General features: G+C 38.7%; 1 protein-coding gene across 1 annotated transcript in view; it reads left to right on the top strand.

The window, feature by feature from the left end:
- The first annotated feature begins 8,057 nt into the window (after positions 1 to 8,057).
- The window catches only part of CB1H4orf17 (chromosome B1 C4orf17 homolog), a 34,886-nt gene continuing 23,441 nt past the window's right edge, over positions 8,058 to 19,502 (top strand). Inside the window, exons 1-3 of the mRNA XM_032593043.1 lie at positions 8,058 to 8,257; positions 15,208 to 15,417; positions 17,979 to 18,043. Coding sequence (XP_032448934.1) covers positions 8,131 to 8,257; positions 15,208 to 15,417; positions 17,979 to 18,043 — 402 coding nt within the window. The 5' untranslated portion in view covers positions 8,058 to 8,130. The remainder of the gene's footprint in view (positions 8,258 to 15,207; positions 15,418 to 17,978; positions 18,044 to 19,502) is intronic.

The raw sequence follows: 19,502 nt of genomic DNA, 5'->3' as shown, positions 1-19,502 counted from the left end.
TGTTCTGCTTCTATTTCCTTTAGGTGTGCTGTTAGATTTTGTATTTGGGATTTTTCTTGTTTCTTGAGATAGGCCTGGATTGCAATGTATTTTCCTCTCAGGACTGCCTTCGCTGCGTCCCAAAGCATTTGGATTGTTGTATTTTCATTTTCGTTTGTTTCCATATATTTTTTGATTTCTTCTCTAATTGCCTGGTTGACCCACTCATTCGTTAGTAGGGTGTTCTTTAACCTCCATGCTTTTGGAGGTTTTCCAGACTTTTTCCTGTGGTTGATTTCAAGCTTCATAGCATTGTGGTCTGAAAGTATGCATGGTATAATTTCAATTCTTGTAAACTTATGAAGGGCTGTTTTGTGACCCAGTATATGATCTATCTTGGAGAATGTTCCATGTGCACTCGAGAAGAAAGTATATTCTGTTGCTTTGGGATGCAGAGTTCTAAATATATCTGTCAAGTCCATCTGATCCAGTGTCTCATTCAGGGCCCTTGTTTCTTTATTGACTGTGTGTCTAGATGATCTATCCATTTCTGTAAGTGGGGTGTTAAAGTCCCCTGCAATTACCACATTCTTATCAATAAGGTTGCTTCTGTTTATGAGTAATTGTTTTATATATTTGGGGGCTCCGGTATTCGGCGCATAGACATTTATAATTGTTAGCTCTTCCTGATGGATAGACCCTGTAACTATTATATAATGTCCTTCTTCATCTCTTGTTACAGCCTTTAATTTAAAGTCTAGTTTGTCTGATATAAGTATGGCTACTCCAGCTTTCTTCTGGCTTCCAGTAGCATGATAAATAGTTCTCCATCCCCTCACTCTGAATCTAAAGGTGTCCTCAGGTCTAAAATGAGTCTCTTGTAGACAGCAAATAGATGGGTCTTGTTTTTTTATCCATTCTGATACCCTATGTCTTTTGGTTGGCGCATTTAATCCGTTTACATTCAGTGTTATTATAGAAAGATACGGGTTTAGAGTCATTGTGATGTCTGTATGTTTTATGCTTGTAGTGATGTCTCTGGTACTTTGTCTCACAGGGTCCCCCTTAGGATCTCTTGTAGGGCTGGTTTAGTGGTGACAAATTCCTTCAGTTTTTGTTTGTTTGGGAAGACCTTTATCTCTCCTTCTATTCTAAATGACAGACTTGCTGGATAAAGGATTCTGGGCTGCATATTTTTGCTATCTAGCACCCTGAAAATCTCGTGCCAATTCTTTCTGGCCTGCCAAGTTTCAAAAGAGAGATCAGTCACGAGTCTTATAGGTCTCCCTTTATATGTGAGGGCACGTTTACCCCTTGCTGCTTTCAGAATTTTCTCTTTATCCTTGTATTTTGCCAGTTTCACTATGATATGTCGTGCAGAAGATCGATTCAAGTTACGTCTGAAGGGAGTTCTCTGTGCCTCTTGGATTTCAATGCCTTTTTCCTTCCCCAGTTCAGGGAAGTTCTCAGCTATTATTTCTTCAAGTACCCCTTCAGCACCTTTCCCTCTCTCTTCCTCCTCTGGGATACCAATTATGCGTATATTATTTCTTTTTAGTGTATCACTTAGTTCTCTAATTTTCCCCTCATACTCCTGGATTTTTTTATCTCTCTTTTTCTCAGCTTCCTCTTTTTCCATAACTTTATCTTCTAGTTCACCTATTCTCTCCTCTGCCTCTTCCATCCGAGCCGTGGTGGTTTGCATTTTGTTTTCCATTTCCTTTAAAGCGTTTTTCAGCTCCTCGTGACTGTTCCTTAGTCCCCTGATGTCTGTAGCAAGAGATTCTCTGCTGTCCTGTATGCTGTTTTCCAGCCCAGCGATTAATTTTATGACTATTATTCTAAATTCACTTTCTGTTATATTATTTAAATCCTTTTTGATCAGCTCATTAGCTGTTGTTATTTCCTGGAGATTCTTCTGAGGGGAATTCTTCCGCTTGGTCATTTTGGATAGTCCCTGGTGTGGTGAGGGCCTGCAGGGCACTTCCCCTGTGCTGTGGTGTATAACTGGAGTTGGTGGGCGGGGCCGCAGTCCGACCTGATGTCTGCCCCCAGCCCACCGCTGGGGCCACAGTCAGACTGGTGTGTGCCTTCTCTTCCCCTCTCCTAGGGGCGGGATTCACTGTGGGGTGGCGTGGCCCGTCTGGGCTACTTGCACACTGCCAGGCTTGTGATGCTGGGGATCTGGCGTATTAGCTGGGGTGGGAAGGCAAGGTGCACGGCGGGAGGGGGGGCAGGCTTAGCTCGCTTCTCCTTAGGTGATCCACTTCAGGAGGGGCCCTGTGGCAGCCGGAGGGAGTCAAATCGCTGCCGGAGGTTTGGCTCCGCAGAAGCACAGAGCTGGGTGTTCGCGCGGAGCGAGCAATTTCCCTGGCCGGAGCCGGTTCCCTTTGGGATTTTGGCTGGGGGATGGGCGGGGGAGATGGCGCTGGCTAGCGCCTTTGTTCCCGGCCAAACTGAGCTCTGTCGTCCGGGGGCTCCGCAGCTCACCCTCCCTTTGTCCTCCAGCCTTCCCGCTTTCCGAGCAGAGCTGTTAACTTATGACCTCCCAGACGCTAAGTCGCGCTTGCTGTCTGAACACAGTCCGTCAGGCCCCTCCGCTTTTGCAAGCCGGACTCGGGGGCTCTGCTTGGCCGGCGAGCCGCCCCTCCGCCCCGGCTCCCTCCCGCCAGTCCGTGGAGCGCGCACCGCCTCGCCGCCCTTCCTACCCTCTTCCGTGGGCCTCTCGTCTGCACTTGGGTCCGGTGACTCTGTTCTGCTAATCCTCTGGCGGTTTTCTGGGTTATTTAGGCAGGTGTAGGTGGAATCTAAGTGATCAGCAGGACGCGCGGTGAGCCCAGCGTCCTCCTACGCCGCCATCTTCCCAGAATCCCCATTTATTCATTTTTGAGAGTGAGAGAGACAGAACACAAGCGGAGGAGAGGTAGAAAGAGAGGGAGACACAGAATCCGAAGCAGGCTCCAGGCTCTGAGCTGTCAGCACACGGCCGGACGCGGGGTTCCAACCCACAGACCGCGAGATCATAACCTAAGCCAAAGTGAATGTTTAACTGACTGAGCTACCCAGGCGCCCCTAGATTTACATATTTTAAAAGTAACGATGACCAGATTTAGAACTACATGATTAATCATACCTCTGAAACTCTAGATTTTGAAGATTTTGTGTCATGTAGTCTAAATAAAATTCAGTGACTTGCTAATATATAGGTAGATTCAAGAGGCTATAGAAAAGGAAATACTGCTCCCAGAAGTGCTTGCACGATTCCCTGAATGACAAAGGGTAATTTTAATTAGATTTTCCATCAGTTACCACTGTACAGGTTTTTTCTCTTCCTCTTCAAGGCAAAAGCAGAATGCTGGCATCACAAGTAGAATAGAATTATAAATGGAACTTGGCTACTTTCACTCAGCACATCTTTTTGGACATAGTCAGGAGGGCTCCACCAAGGTTTTGCAACACAGACAGTGAGGCGAGACCCAACATACTTACTGGTAATAACTAAAACGCTCATGTTTAGAAATTGTTTAGCTTTTAAAAGGAATTAATACAAAGAAGGGTAAGTTTTCTAACACTACCTGTTGGTGTTTAGTTGCAATGACATGTGCCTACCTGTTTGGAAAGATTGGAGTTAAAACCTGTTTATACAGCTCCTGTGAGCAACAGTTACTGACACACCGTAGTTGGGGTGATTGATTTTTTTTTTTTTTTTAGTACTTTGCTCTACCACAACTGTGGAATTCATTCTTTAAAATCTGAACATGGGATGGCGATGTCTTTCCTCTGAACATCACCTGTCATGTGCATCAGGTGGGGAAAGAAGGCTGAGAACTGCTGCCCCATATTATACAGCAAATACCTACTAAGCTAAAATAGTGGAAACAGTGTGTGTGTGTGTGTGTGTGTGTGTGTGTGTGTGTGTGTTGTTTTCTTTGTGGTGTTTTTTGTTTGTTTTGGAGTTAAAAAATACCTATTATTTATCACAAAACTGTAAATAATTCATGGCACATTACAGAAGTTATTATAACTGATTTCATCTACAGAGTCCGTCCATGATATGTACTGAACAATTTTGCATTGATGGGATGCTCTAATATTGGTTCAGGAAAATGTTTAGTCACTTCATTATAAAATAAATGAAATTTCTGATTCTCTAACAAAGATTATGTTTGTTTATCAACAAGTAAATTATTTTCTGGTCCTCTATTAATTCGTTATTTTAATAACATGTTCTTTTCATGTTTCTCTTGCCTTTGGGGGGAAAAATCTAACCTTTTGTAGAAGAATGAATGATTCATTTGTTTAGAGTTTATGTCTTAAAAAAATTATAGCCCCAAATCAATGCTTATATTAAAGAGAAATATTTAAATAGAAAAATATTATTTTAAGCCAATTCATGAACTTTGGAAAGATATCCACTAAAATCAATGCAAAAATGTATTATCAGTCAGTTAAGGAGTGTTAAAATCAATATAGGCAACAAGTGGAAGAGAAAGATGTGGGCCATCATTAATAGCAACTAAAATAGTTTTGCTTTTCTTCAGGCTTGAGTTAGTTTCTTTTTTTGTTTTTTACATTAATAGACTTTATTTTTTGCAGTCGTTTTTAAGCTTGCAAAAAAATTAAGCAGAAAGTACAGGGAGTTCCATATATCGCCCCTGCCCAATCTCCCCTATTATTCACATCTTCACTAGTGTGTTACATTTGTCACAATTTATGAACAAAAACCATACATTATTATTAACTAAAGTCCCTAGTTTACATTACCATTCACTCTGTGTTGTACAGCTCTGTAGCTTTCAACAAATGCATGATGTCATATATCCACAACTACACTATAGAACAGTATACTACAGGCTGGTTTCACTGCGCTAAAAATCCCCTGATCTCCATCTATTCGTTATTCCCCCACTGTCCCTCTAGAACTTCTGGCAACCACTGATCTTTTTACTGTCTCCATAGTTTTGCTTCTTCCAGAATGTTATGTAGTGGGAATCACTCGTGTGTAGGCTTTTCAAACTGGCTTCTAACAACATACATTCTAACAACATACATTCTTCCATGTCTTTTCATGGCTTGATAGCTCATTTCTTTTTATTACTGAATAGTATTCCACTGTATGGAGGTACTACAATTTATCCATTCACCTATTGAAGGACACCCTGGTTGCTTCCATTTTTTGGCAATTATGAATAAACATTCATGTGTAGGTTTCTCTGTGGACATGAGTTCAAATCCTTTGGGTAAACACCTAGGAGTACAATTGCTGGGTCTATGGTAAGAGTATGTGTAGTTTTGAAAGAAACGTCCAACCTATCTTCCAAAGTGGCTGTACCATTTTGTGTTCCCACTGGCAATGAGTGAGAGTTCCTGTTGCTCCACATTCCTGCCAGCATTGTCAGTATTTTGGACTTTAGCCATTCTAATAAGTGAGTAGTGCTATGTCATTATTTTAATTTGCAATTCCCTAATGATAAGTGATGTTGAGTATCTTTTTATATGCGTGCTTATTTGCCATCTGATAATCTTCTTTGATGAGGTGTTTATTCACCTTTTTCACCTAGTTATTAATTTGGCTCTTTGTTTTCTTAATGTTGAGTTTTAAGTGTTCTTTGTTACTCTGGATACAAGTCCTTTATCATATACGTGTTTCAGAATATTTTCTCCCAGTCTGTGGGAGACAATTGTTTTAAGAACTTTTGCAGGGAAAAATATAGTTTCACTTTTCTTCAGGTTTGAGATAGCTTTATTTTTTCATTATTAGATCACTTGCTAGAACAATTCAAAGTACAACTTTGTCCAGACTTTTCATTTATCTAATTTCTGAAAACTTAAGTGTAAGTCAGACTTTCAACAGTACATAATGTATATTGGATTTTGTAAAATTTTTAATGATATATGTGGATAAAATATTTACATATTGCCTGAATCCCTTTAACATTATTTCAAAACCTACAAAAGAAACAATAAAAGCCACAACATCAGGTAATTAAATTTTCTGTAATACAAAAGAAAGCCCTATAGCATCTTTTAAAGTATAAAAGCAAGATGAATTTCAGACTTCTTGAAGGCACTGTTTTTTTATAAGAGGAGAAAGAGTTTTCTTCATTGTTTATTGACCTTTAATACCAGAATTTGAAGTATGTCATTACCCTTCAAATTAGCCTAAGAAATGATTAATGAGGGTAAGACACACCCAGTAGAATAGCTGAACATTCTAGCTGATGTCTCAGTCAATCTCATCAGGTTTCAGATGAAAAAATAAAAATCTAGGAAATAAAATAATTAATCCATGGTGACTTAGCTTGTTAATGGAAAAGCTGGGACCATACATCTCATTTTAAAGTTTCAGTTCACTTTAACTTGAAAGTTAACTTGAAAGTTCCACTCTCCAAATTGTCTACTGTATCCTTTTCCTCCAATACAGATAAAAAATGAATTTACTGACTTAATTGTGCAAAAGGTCCCACACAGAAAGAATGAGTAAGGCTATAGTTTGGGTTATACAAAGAGGCTGGAATTAACTCATTATTTATAAGGAACAATAAGAAAATATTTTTTATTGATAGATAATAGTACTTTATGAGTTCAAATATTTTAACATATTTTATTTAGCCTAGAATAATTTTAGAATTTATGAACGTTAGGTATTTGTGGTAACAGGACTGATAACATATACCATACACTCTGAATGTATACCATGGAAAACTTGAACACAGATTCTTTGGTCTAAAAAGTAGTCAATGAACTAAAAATGTCTGCCCCAACAAAATCTTGAGAGCAATTTCTAGAATATGGGCATATTTTGATGCTGAAAATTATTCTGACCAGAAAAACTCCCTGCCGTGGTTACAAAATAAAATATGTATTTCCTAGTCCTGCTATCATGAATAAGATAGCCACGTAAGATAGGAAATACACAACAAACACCAGAAAAAAACCCTTCTTTATATTTCAAGATAGCATGCCATTTTTTTTAAAGTTTATTTATTTTGAGAGAGAGAGAGAGAGAGAACATGAGTGGGGAGGGGCAGAGAGAGAGGAAGAGAGAGAATCCCAAGCAGGCTCCGGGCTGTCAGTGCAGAGCCCAATGTAGGGCTCAATCCCACAAACCATGAGATCATGACCTGAGATGAAATCAAGAGTTGGATGCTTAACTGACTGAGACACTCAGGTGCTCTAGTAATATGTTATCTTTAAGAAAGTTTGTTTAACTCTTTTCTATGTTAGTAATCCAGAACTTTCCCCCCATGTAATTGTAAATTCCCTAAGAGCCATAACATTATCTTTGATCCCTTAGGCCTATGACACTTTAGCTATCTAATAAATAATTCCTGAGTGATTGAAAGAAAATCATTAAATAATACTGAAAATTACAAACAACATGTCAAATGTTCTCCAGTTTATCATTTGTAGGTACATCATTCTTTTATTAGATTCCCCCCCCCCTTATTTTTAGGTTTTACCATCCTCTCAGAAGATGATACAAATTTAAGAAGGTGGTTTTCTAGGGGTACCTGGGTGGCTCAGTTGGTTAAGCATTGGACTCTTGATCTCAGGGTTTTGAGTTCAAGCTCAGCATTGAGCTCTGTGCTGAGGGTGAAGCCTACTTAAAAAACAAACAAACAAACAAACTGGTTTTCTTAAAATATAATATGAAAGGTCTTCATATGTATATTATATCATAATATGAAAGGTGTATTCATGTAAAGCACATTTGTGGGTATTGTATTTTAAAGCTATAATTTTCATTTACTATATCAAAATTGATAACTTGTTATTTTTATGTTGGTAAGCTAACAAAGTGACCTTAAATGTAATTAAATATAGAATGTATTTTAAGCTTCTCACAAATGTTTTGAATTTTCCAGGGAAAAATTCTTTGCTTCCACCCATACCCGAATTCATTTCAATGTGTACAAAAATTTAATCTGAAAGTATAATAGCCTCACATTGCTTTGACAAGGGAAACAACTCAGCAGTGCAAGCAATGAAGAAATATTTGATGTGTAAGAAATGTCAAGAGCCCCTCATCAGAATGATTGTCATTTTATGATTTCAGGGTCAGAGCACCTCTGGAAGTGAGGTTACCAGGTAGAACCCCAAGACATTTTGTGGCAACAGTGGAGAGGGGCAAACCAACATCCCGAGAACATGAGCCTCAAGTCCCCAATGTCTGCTCCTCAGTTTGAGAGCAAATGCAGCCATATTATGGCTAGAAATGGAGGTTGTTTTCTAGTCCGGCACACCCCTCATCCCAGAAGGGTGTGCCACATCAAAGGTAAGGTGACTCAAGGTCCTAGAATGTTTCCCTTTCTCAACATTTGGGCTACTTGATGATTCTGGTGGGTAAGCACAGGGATACTGTTCAAAATATGTAACCAATAGGGAGGCCCAGGTTTTGAACATTAAGACCAGATGCCAGCATTGGAGTTAGAGCAGAGGCTTACAGGCATCCTCTGTGCCAGACATTAACCCTTGGTTGGGAAAGGGACTATAAATTTGGTCCCTTCTTGAACTTCCTTCCTTTCCTCTTGCAATACTTCCCTTGATCTCATCACTTTTTTTTTTCTAAATATTTTGCAAAGTAAGCTACTTCTCCCCATGGCCATGGTTGCAGCTCCATTGTAGGCCATTCTTATCCCTTGGTCTGACTACTACTTTTGCAATTTGTAGCCTTCTAACTGCTCTACTTCCACCCCTGCCCTCATCCAATCCACTCTCCATAGAACAACAAGAAAGATCATATTAAAATGTAAATTTAACTGCTCAAATATCCTACTCAAAATCCTTCAGAGACTTCACATGCACTTAAGATAATGACTATCTTGACATAGACTAAAATGTTTCCTATGATGTATGTGGCCTCTGCCTCTTTTGACTCATTTCCTATCAATACCTACCTACCCGTCTTCACTGTACATAAACCACACTGGACTTGCGTAAGTTCCTTGAACACGTAATAAGACTTTTCCAACCTCTGGATTTTCACTCATACTATTTCCTCTTGCCAAAAATTCCCTTATTACTTGCTGTTTCTCATTTTTCAAGTTTCTTGAAATGTAACTTAAAAGAGACATTCTGGGCTCCATATCCTCAATCTAAATTAAATTTCCTTATGTTATATTCTCATAGTATTCTATCACAGCAATTGTCTTAAGTCAGGTTCTCTGGAAATAGACTGTAGTATGGAGAACTGTTTGAAGGAGATTTACTGGGGCTGCTCTCAGGAACAACATGTATAGGAGTCAAGGGAAGCAGGATTTAGCAGAACTTGAGCTGTGATACAGATACAGTAGAGGCCTCAGTCAGCCCCATAAGGAGCCATGGATGGCTTTGTAGAGGTATCTCAACTTGAGGAAAGGGGGTAAGGCCTTTGTAATCCCCACCAAACACTCATTGGTCAAGTTCCCATCGTGCATGAGAACTATCTTCAGCTGGAAGCAATTCCCAGAGAGGGACTCAGCATGAGCCATCAGTAGCTGACACATCTGTCAGGTGGACAGATGAGTGTGCGCATCCTGAAAGCATGGTTTTGGGTAGATGCACCTCCACAGTCATTGCAGTTTGTGACTAAATATTTTTATTTGATTATGATCAAATACCTTCCACTAATTTGTGAGCTCCTTGAAAACAGAAGACATATCTGTTTTACACACCACTGATTTCAATTTCCCAAAGAGTGGCTGCCACATGGGAGGTGCTAGGTAAATTTTTGTGTAAGGAAAGAAGGGAGCTTAAATTATACCCAGGTAAAATTTAGAGCCTCTCATAGATTTTTAAACAGAGTTCATGTTCTACCTCAGCTATCTAGTTGTGTGTCCTTGAGCAAGTGATTTCATTCTTTAAAAAATCATTCTAGCTGTATTATAGAAAGTGGAAGAGGAGCAGGGGCCTAACAAGGGGTTGGGAGATAAGTTAAAAGATGGACTTAGTCATCTAAGTGAAAGGGATAGAGAATGGGCCAGGGAAGAGTAAGCAGAGAAGTGAAGGCTGAACTTTGGGGCAGAGCAAGAGGAAAAGCTTAGGTGAGCAGCACAGAGGAAAAAAAAAAAAAACCACATCAGAAGGTTATGAGATAAACCAAGATTCAATGAGAATGGCTGGGAATGATCGTCAAAGACAAATTCCTAGAGAAGATCAGGAAAATGAAAGCCAAGAGAAAGCAAACAGATATTACAATAGAAGTCATAGATGACCTTGAAATCTATTGTTGTGGCAAAATCTGATGACAGAGTGTTTCAAAATCCACATGAGAAAACCATTGCATTTAATTGGAACTTTTTTTTCTATGAAGGCAAATACTACCAAATTGAGTGTAATATTTGTTCTGACTTTCAGATACTTGATATATAATATATAATTCTTGTATATGTTATTTCACATTCTGCCTTGAATATCTTATACCTATAATTATAGCATAAAACTGTTGGCAGGCAAGGGATGGAGTTTTATGCCTTCAAACACCCTACAATGCCTACCACAAAGCCTTGCTGATAGTAATATATGTTCACATATAAATATATGTTCAATTGAATACGAAATTTTCTTGGAAATCTTTCAAGGATATTCATGCAAATTCTAGAAAGCCTAGTAACTGGAGTTGGATGAGAGAGAAGAGCAGCAAACTGCTTTGTTTTGGCCATTAACAGCCAGTGCTTTGAGCCCATACTGAGTAAAAGGACACTACAACTAGTTTCACTAGTTTTACGCCAAAGATAATTCTTATAGTCCATTTTACCAATATTCAAATGTTCTAGTCTGTTGAGATCTAATGTTATTATCAGTGATAATCTTTTAAAAATTAAATCATCAGTAAGTTTGTTCAGGGACGCCTGGGTGGCTCAGTCGGTTGAGCGACTGACTTTGGCTCAGGTCATGATCTCACGGTTTGAGCCCCGCATCGGGTCTGTGCTGACAGCTTAGAGCCTGGAGCGTGCTTCAGATTCTGTGTCTCCCTTTCTCTCTGTCCCTCCCCCACTCATGCTCTATCTCTCTGTGTCTCAGAAATAAGTAAACATTAAAAAAAAATTTTTTTTTAAAGTTTGTTCAGTCTAAGAAATGTCAGGTTAGAGTCTCTATTTGTGATACATATAGGCACTCTGCTAACAACAAAACACAAGCCAGTTTCTGCTCACAGTGTAGTTTGGAGGAGATATAAATAGAAGGAAATAATTATAATACAGTGTGTTATGTGCAATAATAGAAGTATGGTGGAAGTTGAGGTGTAATACAGAAATAGGAAAATTACTGGAAGAGTATCAAGAATGCATTTCACGGAGATTTGATTGAGAGATACATATGATAAACATTAAGGAGCAACAATTAGCAGGAGTTGGACCTTTACTGGATTTGGGAATGGAATAACAAGTCTAGAATTACTACCAGTTTTTTTAGCTTGGTTGATCGGGTGGATAGTGGACCAACTATTAGTCTTGAGCATATGGGAGGAAGAACATATATAGGAGGTAAGATTAAAAGCTTCATATCAAACATGTTGTACTCGATGTGCCAATGGAACATTCAGGAGCAAATGACCAAGTAGAGAAATGGATATAAGGACTTGGAGCCTAAGGACTGGATGAGTCTATAAAGTAGATTTGGAACATGTAGGTTAAAACTATAATGTTATTGCTCAAGAAAGCAAGGAAATGCCAAAAAACCCTGAAAAACACAGGGATGTATAGACACAGAAAATCCAGAGAAAGAGACTGAAAAGAAAGGGCAGAGATGCTGGGTTGAAAAATGTTGTCTCTGAAAATGGAAAGAAGTGATTTTAAAGAAAGAGGGAACAGTAAATGGGGTCATCCATAGAAAGGTAAATGCATGTAAGAGACGAAAATTTTTCAGTTAATTTACAAACTAGCGATCTCTACAACCTCTTCTATCACATAGAATAGAGAAAGCTTGAATTTATAGACCTGAGGATATTAAAATCTTACATTTGCTTGGCAGAGGTTTTTGAGCTGTGTTCTGGAGTCTTAGAAATCTGGGCAGGAGACAAACATGGAGTAAAATGTGCTTGAACAAAGGACACAACAGCCAAAGAAATTTGTGTGTCACTACTGCATAGAAAAAAAGCATTATATTTAGTCATGGGATTAAATGAGACTTTTCTTGTTTCCAGAACTTTGGCTAAAGCCAAATTTCAAGATCATTTGTGCATGACTTGCTAAGAGGTGATTTAAAAACTGGCTCTACCATGGTAGCCTATCTCCAGGCTCTTTTGCTTTAGAGAAGAGTAAAAGTTCATGAAAAGGAAAGAGAGTGAGGATTTCTTTGACAAGAGTCTTTGGGGTGCTGTGTACTCCCCCTCCCCTCCATGACGAACAGTAGTAGCTGCCTTCACCGGTACCTTCAGGGCTTTCCAGGGGGCCATTTATGGGGAACGGAGGGTCTAGAGAGGAGACTGAGATCTCACTGGCTAGCAAGATCCTTGCCTGTGCTGTTCCTGGTCTGCCCTGTACTGTTTCTGCAGTGGAATATGGGGAGACTATTCTTGGGGTGAACTTGTTCTGTATCTTCTATGCTATGGAAGACAGAGAATGGTGTCTGATTCTCTTCTAAAATCTAACGACAAGACCCAACTGGAGCTGCCTGAAGCTAGCTATGTCAGTGGCACAAAGACTGGGATTAAGTTGGTCTCCCACAGAAGACTAGGCAAAAGGCCTTGTTTCCTGTGGGCTAGAGTGGACACTCAGGAGGAAGCTGGTCAAGAACTGTCTTACAGGTACCCAGCCCAAGAGGACTAACCACTATAATAGGACAACTCCAGCCAAAAGAGGCTGGTGACATTTTGCCTGGTGTGAAGGTGGGAAGGAAGAGATGTGAATAATTTTCTGGTAGGTACATTATCCATGACTGAACAGTATCAGAGATTTCCTCAACCAGGGGTCTCCAAAGAACCCACAAAAATGCCTCATGAGAGAAAGAGCCAGCATTTCTTCTCTGTCTCACAGATCCACTTTCATAGATGCCTCAACACTAAATTAAAACCATTCGGCGAGTAAGACTTTGTGTCCCTTTAACTATTCCTTCATCTTCCACCCCAACTCCAGAGGAGCTGGAAGCAGTGAGTGGGGAAGGGAGAGTGGAAGAGCAACGTGGAGGAAAAACAGACCACACCCCCACTCCCCTGCTGGTCTGTGGAGGTTGGGTCATCCTTGGCCTGGAGAGGAGGGTGTGAAATGAAATGGACTACTAATACTTTTACAACACCAGATATGCTGATAGTAAATATTTTTGGCATCTTTGATGGAAAGTTTTGTACACGATAAAGATTATTGCAGTTACTTGTTATTTTTAAATCAAATTTTAAAATAACAATTCTAAACCTTTTTGTTTTAACATTTAAAATTTAACTTAACCCAATATTAGAGCACACTCATCAACTAAGGAAAATTACCTTGGACAAAAAGATAAAATGAGAGTATGTTCTCATTAAACTGGGGCTGCATATTAGAAAATTAGATAGGAATGTGATATTTGAATCTTCTGGTGACACTCTCCCACAAGGTGAGTCCCTCATAATTACAAAGGTAACAGAAATTTGATGCCCTATAGGGGGAGCTGGTCATTCCTAGGCCCAAAACTCCATAACCTAATTCTCCTGTATATTCAAAGCAGTTAATGAAACTCCCACCGATGTTGTCCTAATCTTCTTCACTGCTGGGTTGAGTTTTACATTTCCCTGACTAGCTTTAAATCATTTAATATTGTCCCATTTGACTCTGAAACCACTTTAGTGCCCTTCCACTTTTTACATTTCTGGGTAGTTCTTTCCCAACTCTTGGATAGATAGAATCTGAATTCTTTCATATTATGTATCACCATTTTTTAATTAAAGGAGGTAGCAGAGAAAATAAGGATTTTCCCCTTGAGTTGTCTTCATGTTAATCTTTTATTTTTTTCATTTGGTAGGCAGTTTTTCACCATACACCTGGGCCAATCACTATCTCAGGTGTTTAAGATAAAATGGTAAGATGTGATGCTATCTTTAAAAATGTTATTCTCATTTCTATATGGAACCAGTTACTATCAGTAAAGTTCTAAGTATCAGACTAAATAAAAGCTTTATATTTGGCTGTGTTATTCATTCATTTGATAAATAATCATAGAGCACCTACTTTGTGCCAGGCACTATTCTAGACACTGGGAATAGAGTAGCAAACCAAACACACAAAATCCATGCTTTCATGAAGCTTACACTCTAGGACAGCTCAGCCCAGCAATGTGCAAACAGATATGACAAGGGACAAATGCTATGAGAAAAATAAAAAGGCATAACGGAACAGAGTGTGAAGGGGTGCATTTCAGACAGGGGGTTCAGCAAAGACGTTTATGATGTCATTTGAGCAGATAGATAAGAAGGGGGGTACTGATAGTACTAGAAGGAAATTTAGAACAAAATGGGCACAAAAACCAAAACAAAAAACAAAAAAACAACACTATCCAGAAGCTTCTTGTGCAACTTCTTGGAAACAAGACAGCTGCCTATTACTATCTCTCATAATTCACGGATTAACATCGAGCAATGTCCTGTACACCCTCATTTCCTAAACTGTCCGACACGTCATGACATAGTGTTTACACGGAAAAGAATTATATATCTATAATTCGATATATGACCCAGAAGCAAATAGCTGTTACAGGAGAGTGAAGGAGGCTAGAAGCCTTGGACATGAGGAAGGAGTTTGCTTTGCACTGTTTTTTCCTTCCTTACCTCGCTCATAATCTACCTCCTCCTGCCTCCTGTTCCTAGCTTATACAGCTGTCTATATCTTTTGCCAGTATGAAAAAAGAGCCAGTGTATGTCTTTTAGGAGGCCTTATTATATTGAGACATTTTGGATGCTTTCAAACGTCTAAATGTACTGTTCATGAAAAGGGCTAACATAATCCCGCTTGGTCATTATCAAAACTTGGGAAATGAGGCGTCTGTCTGGGATAGAGGCAGATCTATTCCACTTGACTCTCCAACTAAGATCAAAGATGTGAGCCTGGTTCTCAAGGCTAACGAGATGGCAGAACATTTCAAGGAAGCATGTATTGCTAACATAATTTGCTAAACTGACTTTCAAAGAATATCCACCTAGCATTCATTCATACGATTTGGAGTCTGACATCTTATATACACTTAACAATATCGAATTGGGAAATTGCTGATCATTCAGAGAAAACCTGCCAAAAACCTAATCTGTTTTTTTTGGTCTTTTTATCCTTACTCAACTAGGTTTGAATAACATTCCCATCTGTACTGTGAATGATGATGAGAACTCACTGGGAACATTGTGGGGTGTTGGCCAGTTCAACCACTTAGAGAAGGATGAGACACCATTTGCCAAATGCGGTTACCCACCCAGCACTGCGACCCTGGAGAGTCCTGTCAGAGAAGTCACACCGGCCCCAAACCATATCAAAATGCCCCCTCGGCCTCATTCTGGTGAGTCCCTTGCGACTAATGAAATCTTTCCTGAGGTCTCCTGCAAACAACCAGAGGTGGTAGGGGGGATAGTCTGTATGATTGCTAATATAACTGCAGCAATTTTAAAATATAGCAGCTAATATAGCTGCAGTGATTTCTCACTGTGAAACAGGTTATTCATTATAAAATTTTTTTATCCTTTTAATCTCATTTCAGTAGCCCAAGACATATTTGGTGTGGTTCTAGTCTCTAATTCCAACAAAAGTAGCTTAAGAGATACTGAAAATGAATGTTTACCCAATATGATAGGGAACCTACTGCAGACAAAAAGTGAGTCAGGGAAATGCAGTAGGGATGGAATTACATGTTTACATTTCTCCCTGCTGGATGGCCAGCTCCTGAAGGTCAGGGACCAGGGTTATTCCCTTCTGTGTTTCTGGTATCCTTGGTATCTCCCCAGGTCCCAGTACAGTGTTTGATCTTCAGTAAAAAAAATTTTAATTAATTAAATAATGTTTATTGAATTGAAATGAAAAGGGATTAATCAACAGAACACCATGATGACTATAGTTCACAATACTGTCTTGTATATTTGGAAGTTATGAAAGTAGATTTAAAATTTTTCAGCACAAGAAAAATATTGATAATTTTGCAAGGTGATAGTTAACTACACTTAACTGTGGTGATCATTTTGCAATATATACATATATCAAATCACGGTGTTGTACATCCTGCACTATCATATTTTAAAAAGCACAGCATGGCAAAATCTAAAGGGCTAGCTAAAATAGAAGGAACTCTGGGTATTGGAAATTGCTTCCAGTTCTCCTTCTCTTGTCCTGTACAGTTACCTGCCATTATTAAAAGTTTCGGGGCACCTGAGATTGTTTTGGTATAGTGTGGTAAAATAATATTGTCTTTCAAAAAGCGACAATAAGAGGCATCATTAGTAGAGTACTTCCTATGTGATTCCATTCTAAGGTCTTCACGCTTGCTAACTCATTTCATCCTTTCAAAGAGTTCCTCTTCCTTCCTTTCCACTAGCAGTAGAGAATAAAGCCCACACATTCCACCTACTGTTGGGTGTTCCTTCCTATACCATAAAACCCAGAAACTTAACAGTTAGGTTTGCAAGAGTCCCCTAATGGGAGTTAAGTGTTGCCACCTGATCAGATGTATATTTCATATGTGGGGCTAAGGTCATCGTTTTGGTTGCTGTCTGCTCTCAAGCATGACTGGAGACATGGGGTTTTCCTGCTACAATATCCCAGTGTTCAGATTCTGGACTTATGGGTGTCAGATGCCAAGTCAGCAGATACGGTGGCTTTCAGATTGCAGCATGTTCTAGTGCCTCATCTTTAGCCTCAGTGATGTGACAGCAACTCAAGTGTCAGTGGCATCCTGACTCCCCTCCCCCCACATAAAGGCTGTGCCCCCTGGCGGGCCAGGTGCAAGGCGTTCTTGAAGTGATTTGTGAGGGTCAACGCCAGAGTTCACTGCTCCAGCCCTTCCAGTGATGTTGCAAATACCGCATTCCCTGTCTTATTTACATTTTTGCTTAAAATAGAGTGGTTTCTGTTTCCCCGAAGTGAACACTACCTTAATAGACCACCACCCATAACTTTGTTCTTCCTACTTCCTGTTCTTTTCTGGAGAGGTAACTTTACAATGGTTTTCTCTCTTCAGCTAGAACTAATGAATTCAGTTACTGTTGGGAATATGCACAAAATCTTTGCATCTTTTAAGAAATTGTTTCTGTTGACTATGGCTTCAGTAAAAACGATAGCATTATTTACAGAGAATGTAGCTTTATTTAATTTAATGCAAAATGAAATTAAGCAAATATTTAAATGGTTTAAAGTGATTTAGTTAGATGATGCTATGAAATGTGTAAGGTTGAGAGACTGATGAAATAAGAAATATAATTAAAAATGTAATTATAACTCAATACACATCCTCTGCTTGTGGCCACAGGGCAAACAGCGCACCTATAATCTCTTTAATTAGGAAAAGTGACAGCTATATGGACAGGAAACAGAGAAAAACATGTTTTATATGAAATGTGCACTTTTAAAAATTAGTTTACCCAGATCAAGAAAATTCTTCTAGTCTTTCTTTATATCATCTTCCTGGGCATTGAATTAGTTTTGTAAATATCAATATGCTTTAAAAAATTTTTTTTATTAGTTTTTTTTATTTTTTTATTTTTGACAGGCAGAGAGAGACAGAGCACATATGGGGAAGGGGCAGAGAGAGAGGGAGACACAGAATCCAAAGCAGGCTTCAGGTTCTGAGCTGTCATCACAGAGCCTGATGTGGGGCCTGAACTCACGAACCGTGAGATCATGATCTGAGCCGAAGTCGGACACTCAACCGACTGAGCCACCCAGGCGCCCCTTAATATGCTTTTATTATGTTGTTCTGGTATAACTCTACCTGCAAGTTTTTCAACAGATCCCTGAGTTGACTTTAATTAAAATCCAGATATACTCTCACTTATTTCAGCAACTGATGTATATGTTATGTGGTAGAATTTTTTCTGTTTGATCTAAATATATATTTCTGTGTCATCATTTCAGAGCCCTGCAGAAAAATCAGGGAGTGCTTCAAAACTTCCAGTGAGAATCCCTTAGCAATTAAAAAGGTAAAGAAACAACTATTTACAGTTACCTATTTAATTTGACTTCTGTCATTTCCTCTCCTTCTCTTCACATAACTTTCTGAAAAGGCACATTTCATAGTATCTTTAAGCTTTATTTAGGTGTAATTAACACAATATAAAATACACATATTTAGAGTATACAATTTGATGAATTTTGATAAATATATATCCACATCTGGGAAGCCACCACTGAAATCAAGAGAATGAACATACTAACCACTCCCACAAGTTTTCTCAAAACCCCAGCCCTGGCCCTCCCACATGCAAATATTTATCTGCTGTTGCTCAAAATTAGCATGCAATGTTTTAGGCTTTTATGTAATGAAATCATATAATGAGTTATTTTTTTAAATATGGTTTCTTCAGACTCTTAACTCTAAAGAACAAACTGATGGGTGGGGGTTGGTTAAAAAGGAGATGGGGATTAAGGAGTGCATATGTTGTGATGAGTGCCAGGTGATTATGGAAGTGTTGAATCACTATATTGTACACCTGAAACTAATGTTATACTGTATGTTAACTAACTGGAATTTAAATAAAAACAAAAAAATGGTTTCTTTAACTCAGCATCAATATTTTAAGATTCATCCATGTTGTTATGTTCATCAGTAATTCATTCCTTTTTATTGCTGAGAAATATTCAATTGTATGGGTATCCCACAATTTGTATACGTGTTCACCCATTGATGGACATTTAGTTTGTTTCCAATTTTTGCTGAAGCTGGTATGAACATTTGTGTACTCGTCTTTGTATGGATATATATTTTCTTTTCTCTTGGGTAAATACATAGAAGTGGAATGATTGGGTCTTATAGCAGGTGTAGGTTAAAATTTTTAAGAAATTGCCAATGTGTTTTTCCAAAGTGGTTTTATGATTTTACATTCCTGCCAGCAGTGTATGTTTCTTTTCCTCCACATCCTGCCAACACTTAGTATAGTTAGTATTTTATAATTTTAGCCAGTCTAGTGGCTAATGGTATCTCATTAGCCAATGGTATCTCATTGTAGTTTTAATTTGCATTTCCCTGATGACTAGTGAGGTTGATAGCTTTTCATGTTCTTACTTACCATCCCTATATGGCATTTTTATGAGAAATGTGTGTCCAAATCTTTGCCCACATTGTAAATTGGGTTGCTGGACTTTTTATTATGAAGTTTTAAAGGTTCTTTATATATTTTAGGTAAAAATTATTTTGTCACATATACATTTTGTAAATGTTTCTTCTAGTCTGATGGTTACTTTTTTTTGTAACAGTGACTTTTGAAGAACCAAAATTTAGAAGTTTGATGAAACCCAAATTTAAAATTTTTCTATCATAGTTTCAAATCCACATGATGTTTATCTCTCTGTTGTGTCTTATTGCAAAGACTAACCTCTAGCCCAATGTTGAGTAGAAGTGATGAAAGCAGATAACCATGTCTTAGGAGAAAAGCTTATATT

This window comes from Lynx canadensis, chromosome B1, assembly GCF_007474595.2.
Source record: "Lynx canadensis isolate LIC74 chromosome B1, mLynCan4.pri.v2, whole genome shotgun sequence".
NCBI lineage: Eukaryota > Metazoa > Chordata > Mammalia > Carnivora > Felidae > Lynx > Lynx canadensis.
The sequence above is the reverse complement of the archived record's forward strand: the minus strand, read 5'-3'. Positions and strand labels throughout refer to the sequence as shown.